This window comes from Nothobranchius furzeri, chromosome 6 (assembly GCF_043380555.1).
Source record: "Nothobranchius furzeri strain GRZ-AD chromosome 6, NfurGRZ-RIMD1, whole genome shotgun sequence".
Taxonomy (NCBI): Eukaryota; Metazoa; Chordata; class Actinopteri; order Cyprinodontiformes; family Nothobranchiidae; genus Nothobranchius; species Nothobranchius furzeri.
The window spans coordinates 70015548-70024330 of record NC_091746.1 but is presented as its reverse complement, the minus strand read 5'-3'; the positions used below and the strand labels follow the sequence as shown (position 1 = coordinate 70024330).

At 50.5% G+C, this 8783-nt stretch overlaps 1 protein-coding gene across 1 annotated transcript; it reads right to left on the bottom strand.

Moving 5' to 3' along the window:
* ugcg (UDP-glucose ceramide glucosyltransferase) lies at positions 1 to 8666 on the bottom strand. Its single transcript, XM_015943302.3, has 10 exons — positions 8363 to 8666; positions 7783 to 7927; positions 5231 to 5333; positions 5046 to 5147; positions 2928 to 3040; positions 2683 to 2861; positions 2520 to 2606; positions 2313 to 2420; positions 1047 to 1125; positions 1 to 396 (listed from the first exon to the last, which is right to left on the bottom strand). Exons 1-10 carry the CDS (start codon positions 8458 to 8460, stop codon positions 226 to 228), a joined length of 1185 nt encoding a protein of 394 aa, XP_015798788.1. The 5' UTR covers positions 8461 to 8666; the 3' UTR covers positions 1 to 225.
* Between the last annotated feature and the right edge of the window lie 117 nt (positions 8667 to 8783).

Genomic DNA, 8783 nt, shown 5'->3' with positions numbered 1-8783 from the left:
AGAGATCAGATCACTCAGTGCAACGCCTCACGCGCAGCAGCTTCCTGTTTGTTCCTCCGACCGGCACCCTGATGGTTAGCTCTCCTATAATTCAACTGTAGCACCAAAAGAAATATAAATAGGTAATAACACACACACACACACACACACACGCTTCAGTGTCCTCTGGTATAAAACATCAGTCTCTTTCTGCTCCTCTTTGTAACGATACGGTTGCCGTGGCAACTACACATCCAGGATCTCCTCAGCAGTGCCACCACAACGCAGCCGGTACCGACTGGTCCTCCAGCTGATGGTTGGGTCCCACAGAGCTGACAGGAAGATCTGCACGGCCATGGACTCCCGGATGAACCACGCAACGGCGAAGTCGAGCTTAGAGAAGCTCAGGGGACCGCCCTGTTGATGATGTCACCAATCAATTAAAGGCTCAGATTTTAGACTTTGTTTACATGTCGTTAACAGACTTGAAACGTATTTAGTTAAAGAGAACCGTTCTGTGGGTTCTTCATGAGCAAAAAGTTCTGATCCAAACTTCCACCTGATGGATCACTACAGCGTGGGTTAGGGTTGCTCCAGCCCTTTGATGTGCCACGCCTGTGAGGTGGATGGGTTACCTTGGTAAAGGAAAAGGGCTCACCAACACATGTAGACACATTTTCAGATGTTTGAGTTCAGCTCATGAAAAATGGCAGCAAAACCCAAAGTGTTGCGTTTATATTTTGGTTCTGTGTATAGTAGGGTAAATATCAGCTCGATGTATTGGCCTGTCCCCAGTATGACAGTTGCTGATGTTGCATTTTTGGACCGGGTTCGTACACTAAGAAGCATGACGACACAGGTACAGTCGGGGAAATCCCAACCTGTGCCGTGAGAAGAGGCTGACAAACCGAGCCGCACCCGTCTGAGTCACCACGACTGGTGGTGCTCAGAAGTAAAAGACGTTAAGCACCTTGGGGGGTTCTTGAGCTGTAGAAGTCCTTACAGAAATAAGGCTCATTTATGTGAAACCCAGGATGAGTTCTTACAAAATATAAGCCTGCAGGTACCTGGACTCCAGTGAGCTGGATGTAGTCAGCAATGAACCAGGCGAGGCAGTGACACATAAAGAACACCATCATGTCCCACCTGAAACACACAGCAGGTCTGTCAGGGCTACAGCAGCCATCTGGTTCTCATTAATAGATCACCATGTAACCTAAGCAGCATGATTCCAGTGTTTACTTACTTATTCCTTATTTAACTGCAGGTTTACTGGTGGTTCCTAGAATATCTAAAAATAGGACGGGAGGCAGATCTTTTAGCCATCAGGCTCCTCTCCTGTGGAACCACCTCCCAGCTTTAGTCCGTGAGGCAGACACCTTGTCTACATTTAAGAATAGGCTTAAAACATTTTTATTTGATAGGGTCTATGGTTAAAATCTGATGTTAGCCTAGATCTGGACAAGTGGGGGGAGTAGAGGGAGGTGGAGTGTACAGTCGGTAAAGACGACTCTCCCTTGTCCTGCCTCCAACATGCCTCCATCTAAAAGGCTAGGTTATCCAGGGTTATCTCTGTAGTTATGCTGCTATAGGCTTAGACTGCTGGAGGACACACTGACCACTTTCCACACTCGACTACTTTCTTCTACAATCTGCTCTTTAACTGTATTATTTCCTGCTATTTCAGCTGTTAACTTTATTTTTTCTCTAAGTGTTTTTCTCCCCAGAAGAAGCTACAACCATGTTCTGCTGAGCTGTGGTGGCCTCATGGAGGGGGCCATCGGCTAGCACACTGCTGCTAACCACTTAAACATTCTCCCTCTCCTGATAATAACATTTTACTCTCTTTGACATTGAATGTGCTACTACTAGTTTACCCGTTTAATTATAGATTCACTAGGATAAATACAATAAAGTTTATCTCTCGCCAAATAGAATATTTACTAAGAAATCACAGTGTAACCTGTGTGTGTGAGTGTGTTGTCTTCTCCATCCCCAGTGAGTCGTGGTGGATGGCTGCTTATACTGAGCCAGGATCCTCTGGAGGTTTCTTCCTGTTAAAAGGGAGTTTTTCTCTCCACTGTCGCTTTATGCTTGCTTAGTATGAGGATTGCTGTAAACACTCTGACACTAGTCAGTGACTCGATGCGACCTGCTGGGTTCCTTATATAGGAAACTGTTTACTGATTGGCTTAATGACCTGACCTGTGTTGGGATGTTTACTGTGTGAAGGTCCTTGAGACGACTCGTCGTGATTTGGCGCTTTAGAAATAAACTGAATTGAATTGCTCTAAGCACCAAACCCTGAGCTGTTGTTTTCTGATTGGCTGTACCTGAAGACATGATGAGCAGCCCAGCCAATGATGAGGCTGGCGAGAAAGCACTCTGAGACGGGCTCCAGGACAGTTGCTGGAACCATGTTGATTCTGAGCTTGGTCCACCTGGTCAAACACACAGCAGGAATGACGTCGAACCTTCTAAGCCCTACTTTCATGGAGTTGGTAAAGACTGGCCAATCAGGCAGCAGGGGGCAAGCTCACCTTATCATGCGTGACTGGAACTGTGCAATGGAGTACGAACCAGAGTTCTGCAATGCCACCTGTGTTGCCATGGAGAACTTCCAGCCTCTGAGTAGGAAACAGGAAGGATGTTATCATATCCGAACAACATGGCGCCAGCAGCAAGCTAATGCTAAGTAGTAACCTGTCGGCAATTGCTTTAGCCATGAAGTAATCCTCTGCAATGTATTGAGCGAACGCCAAAAGCCCCCCTGCCTGGTCCAGAACATCCTTCCTCATCAGACACGACATCCCTGTCACACATTTGATCCCCGTCACATTGGCCGAGATATACGAGCGAGGGTGGGACGTCCCGAAGTACACCTGGGACAAGTGAGCCTCCGTTAGCAAGCAGATCCAGGTGAAGCTACCTCTCCAATGTGACCTTACCTGTTCCAGAGTGGCGGCGAAGCCTGGGCGGTCAGCAACATACGGCAACCCGTGGACCAATCCCACCTTCTCTGTCATCTGATTGGTCAGATCCGTCAGGGTGTCCGGTTTCACTGCAGCACAAAAGTGGGCTGTTACTGATCTGTTGAGCTGGCTGATATGAGATGTTCCCATCATGATAATAACGATCAAATCAGGTAGAAAAAAAAGGTTCTTTTTGAAATGAGACCTGAAGATAAACCATCTTCAGAACGATGGAACGTTCACAGAATATCGCTCGGAAAAAAAATCTAAAACAACAAAATGTTAAACAACTGAAAGAGACTCAAATCAAAGTATTAGGACACATCTTGGTGGTCTAACTACCAGAACCCCCTCGGTCGGACCACTTCAAATGTGTATCACGGGATCCCACTAAATACCGCGACCTTGGAAATCCCGACCCGCGCGGTTAGAAGATGCCGTCAAACTGAAGCGCCCCCATCTGAGTCACCATGGCTGGTGGTGGTCAGAAGTAAGTGACGTAAAGCACCTTGGGGCTTTCAAAGACCGTAGAAGGCCTTCACACGAAGAGAAGAAAGAGTTTCCTACCGCAAGCATCAGCGGCGCAAAACGGCAGCGGGACGGTTTACTGGGGAAGCCTCGGGCTCTCCGACGGGCTCACAGAGGGTGACAAAGACGTGCCCAAAATTTTAAACATCTGTCCAAAGTGACGGAGACCGCGAGCTTGTGATTGGTCAGGACGCCACCTTTTATAAATTGTCACCAGCACTGTTAAAAAGTAAAGATACTTAGCGGCAGACCCAGAACAGATTGAAGAAAGCATCACGGAAAAAGTCCAAAAATATGAAGGTTTGTTGACCTGCGGCTGAAGGAGCAGAAAATACAGAGCAAACGTGGACGGAGGCGGTGGCAAACGTGGGCTTAGAGGTGCCGACCGCACCAAGAGGTGGAAGAGAAAGGACAACGTTGTCCGTGTTACAAAGCCTCTGACATATAAACACATTAGTCAGGGACCGGATACACGAGTGTTACGGTGGCAGGGTACCACAGGAAAACGCTACGCCCGCTGTTGTCCTGGCGGGGAATTGTTTTCAACAGCCTGCCTGAACAGACACGCCGTCTGCGTCTCTCCAGTCTGGAGCTCACGCAGGAGAATCAATCAGGCTCAACACATTGGCTTTCCGTATCAGGGCGGATATCCAGGAGATATTCCCAAATGGGAACTGATGTCTAAAAGTGTTACGTTCACTTTTGGGTGCTGTGTTTAAATCCCAGAAGTGTTTCTGAACAAGATGGGTTCAGGTCTGGGAGTAGGGTTGGGAAAACCAGTTCTTGAGAACCGGTTCCTATGATTTTAATTCCTAGGAATCGTTCGCCACTTTTCAAACGATTCCCCTGATCTACTCCAGTCGGCGCGAATGACGTCGGTGCGCACGTTGTGTAGCTAACAGAAGACGGAAACATGGCGTCTAAGTGGCCCAAACACTCGAAAGTTTGGTTACAGGTTACAAGAAGGCGTGCCAAGAGGGTAACTTCCAACAACTGCTAAGTAGATGGTACATGAAGGGAAGGGAAAAGCCTTTGGGCATGAAATACGCAATAATTTAGAGGTAATGACGTGTTTTGACCTAACCCGGACCAGTGAGTTTCAACGCAGCTGCAGGCGTCCTCTCCTGTTAATACTGCAGGTAACACTGCCCGTCGTGTTAGCGTCATTAGCCTTACACACACACCTCCACACCAGCAGACTCCCGTCTGATCTGTGGTGAGATGGTCCCTCTCTACAACAGCTACAGCAACAGCGACCAAACTAGAAGATGACTGCCTTCACAGGAGCAGAAAGGAAAGATCTTCCAACCGTGTCAGGTGCAACTGATTATTTTTCATGAATAAACCCAGTTTTAATGCAGGAGGCCGTGTGCCATTCGTTTTTTTTTTTGCCAACTATTGAACTTCTCTGGAACTGGATCAATAGACAGAATGGACAATATCATTGATATGGATAAAAACGTATCAATTCCCACGCCTATCTGGGAGTAACCTCTACAACAGCTACGAAGCACTCAACACCTGCTGATGCCTCACACACAGCATAGCTCAGGATCCGGTTCTGACCTCTGATGCCGCTGTCACAGATCCACACCAGCCCATATTTGGCTCCATTGTATCCCGGCATCAGGTTGTTGATCTTTGGATTGATTCCAACCTTTTTCCCACCTGCAAACAAAAAAGAGCTCATGCTAACGAGAGCGCTAACAAGAGGTGGAGCAACTAAACGTTACTGACAAAACATTACTCACCAATGAACAAACGAGCGTCCACGTTAGGATATTTACCCAACAGCTTCTTACAGACGTCAACAGCTGGATCGTCCTGATCCTGAACGCAGAGCAGGACTTCAAACTGGAAAACAGGCAGCAGCGTTACCTCAGACACACACCCCAGTTACCTCTGACACCCCCCCCCAGTTACCTGACACACCCCCAGTTACCTGACACACCCCCAGTTACCTCAGACACACCCTCAGTTACCTCTGACACCCCCCAGTTACCTCAGACACACCCCCAGTTACCTCAGACACACCCCCAGTTACCTCAGACACCCCCCCAGTTACCTCAGACACACCCCCAGTTACCTCTGACACACCCCCAGTTACCTCAGACACACCCCCAGTTACCTCTGACACACCCCCAGTTACCTCAGACACACCCCCAGTTACCTCTGACACACCCCCAGTTACCTCAGACACACCCCCAGTTACCTCTGACACCCCCCAGTTACCTCAGACACACCCCCAGTTACCTCAGACACACCCCCAGTTACCTCAGACACCCCCCCAGTTACCTCAGACACCCCCCCAGTTACCTCAGACACACCCCCAGTTACCTCTGACACACCCCCAGTTACCTCAGACACACCCCCAGTTACCTCTGACACCCCCCCGCCCAGTTACCTCAGACACACCCTCAGTTACCTCTGACAGACATCCCCAGTTACCTCTGACACCCCCCCGCCCAGTTACCTCAGACACACCCTCAGTTACCTCTGACACACATCCCCAGTTACCCCTGACACCCCCCAGTTACCTCTGACACCCCCCCCCCTGCCCAGTTACCTCAGACACACCCCCAGTTACCTCTGACACCCCCCAGTTACCTCTGACACCCCCCCGCCCAGTTACCTCAGACACACCCCCAGTTACCTCTGACACCCCCCCCCCAGTTACCTCTGACACACACCCACAGTTACCTCTGACACACCCCCCCAGTTACCTCAGACACACCCCCCAGTTACCTCTGACACACACCCCCAGTTACCTCAGACACACCCCCAGCTACCTCTGACACCCCCCAGTTACCTCTGACATACCCCCAGTTACCTCAGACACCCCCCCAGTTACCTCTGATACCCCCCAGTTACCTCTGACACGCCCCCCAGTTACCTCTAACACACCCCCAGTTACCTCTGACACCCCCCCCCCCCAGTTACCTCTGACACACCCCCAGTTACCTCTGACCCCCCCACCCCCCAGCTCACTGTGCATCTTGATGACAGGAATATTCTGTACAGCAGGGACATTCATCCCGAGCCTCGAGGCCGGTGTCCAGCACGTTTTGGTTTTAACCCTGCTTCAACATTTCAGTTAGTAGGTGATTAACAGGCTTCTGCAGGGCCTGATGAGCTGCTGCACAGGTGATTCAACCACAAAATCCAGTGTGTTGGACCAGAGAAACCACTGAAATGTGCTGGATACCGGTCCTCGAGGCCTGGAATTGAAAAGCCGGTGTTAGACTGGGATATCCAGCCATCCCAGAGCACCCTGATGCAGCAGCGCATCCATCTGACCATGTTTTTATTTGGATGTTGCCTGATCGCTCCTCAGCCCACCGCTGCAGCAGCACAGTGCCGCTGGAAGGGAGAAAACATTTTTTGCGCACCAACGCGACGTCCTAGAGTCTGAATTTCTATCCAAGTTGCCATGGTTACCTGTGAAATGACACCTCATTTCTATGCTGCATTTTCATAACTAAGTTAGCATTGTTCATTCATGGCAGGAAGAGGCGGGATGTGACCCAGAAACACTGAGCTCATCTCTACGACAGAAGCAGCTTTCCCAGAAGGTCTGTGGTTCGGTTCTGTTGGGTTTGCCTCGGCTATGGAGGTCTCATGTTTTACTAGTAAACAGCAAATCTGCATGGGACTTTTTAAAGTTCCCATGTTTAACAACAGCTTCTTGTTTGACTTCCTGTCTGACCCGATCTGAACTCCTGAGCTTGAATGTTCTGGAAGAGTGGCGTGTGAGCGTAGGCTACGCTTTATTCCCTTCATTTATCCGTTAGGAACTTTGTTAGCAGATCAGTGTCAGCGCAGCCCATACAGTGCTGTCAGAGCGCGCGCACACACACACACACCTGATTTAATACTACACTACCTCCAGTCACTTGGATTGTGGCTGAGCGTTTCACAGGAAACGCACCAACACACCGTAGCGGCAGCAGGTCTGGTGGAGGGGGCCGGTAACCAGGCCGGGGCACCAGCAGAACCCCCATCGTTTATGAGAGGTTTTGATGTTAGTGAGTCAGGGCCCAGTCAGCTGAGGGTCACATGTCAGTAAATCCCTGTGTGTGTGTGTGTGTGTGTGTGTGTGTGTGTGTGTGAATGTAAATGTGTATGTGTGTGTATGTGTATGTGTGTGTGTGTGTGTGTGTGTGTGTGTGTGTGTGTGTAAATGTGTATGTGTGTGTAAATGTGTGTGTGTGTGTGTGTGTGTGTGTGTGTGTGTGTGTGTGTGTGTGTGTGTGTGTGTGTGTGTGTGTGTGTGTGTGTGTGTGTGTGTGTGTGTGTGTGTTACCTTGGGGTAGTCCAGAGTGAAGAAGGTCTCCAGGTTGCAGATGAGGTTCGGGTCGACCCCCTTCAGTGGTTTCAGCAGAGAGACTCCAGCTACCTGCAGGAACGGCTGCTTGACCTCTGACCTCTTCCTATGGAGGTAAAGACGCCTGCAACAGAGGTCAAAGGTCAGCTTAGACACAATGATGTGGTTCTGCTCACCAGCAACAGGACCAGGACCAGAAACCGGAGTTATGTAAAAGTCCCAACCGAACCGGAACAAGACCGGAAGTTGTGGTTTTTCTGGATAAAACATAATAAAGTTTTGCTGAATAAAAAAACTCGACGCCGGTAAACACGCAGCTGTCAGAACCAGGACCGGTCTACCGGCGGAACACCGGAAGGCTAACGGCTAATGCTACAGGCCGTGATGGGTGTGATCCGAAACCGCAGGAAGTCCTCCGTCGGGCGGACTCAGCTGTACTCGGCTGTAAGCAGCAGCTAACCGGTAACGGTCACCGGCTGGTCTAGCTGACACACGGGGATCACCGGCAGCCGAACCGGGTCGGTGATCAAGGTCCAGACACGACAGAAGGGTCACTCACACATAGATGATGGACATGAAGTGCATGAGCCACAAAACGGCGAACAGAACCAGGCCGAACACGGCCAGGCCCTGCATGGCGACATCCAGCAGGTCCATGGCTCTCCGGGGGGCTGCGGGGCTGAAGGCCGCCTCAGGGAGCTTCGGCTCTGGGTGGTCGCGACCAGCTGACTGGACAACACCGGAACCAGGAGCAACGGCTGCTGCTGCCAGAGATCCGCTCTCCGGGTAGCAGCGAAGGGCGGCAGGAAGTGGTCCGGTCCGGTCCGAGGGCTCCAGCAGCGGGGTTCGGGTTCTGTGTTCGGGGCTTATTGACAGTCAGCAGACCGATGGACGGTCAGCTGATCAACACGGGGGGGGGGGGGGGTACGGCGCCGACACCGGAAGCGAAAGCAAAGTTCGGCTTGTGCTTCCAAAATAAA

Bases quoted from the DNA above. Each gene is read 5' to 3' on its own strand.
- ugcg (XM_015943302.3), bottom strand. From the start codon at position 8,460: ATGGACCTGCTGGATGTCGCCATGCAGGGCCTGGCCGTGTTCGGCCTG. The intron at 5,334-7,782 runs GTAACACACACA...CCTGTTTTCCAG, and splicing joins TCACTCTGGACTACCCCAAG to TTTGAAGTCCTGCTCTGCGT. The intron at 1,126-2,312 runs GTACAGCCAATC...TGTGTGTTTCAG, and splicing joins GCTGCTCATCATGTCTTCAG to GTGGGACATGATGGTGTTCT.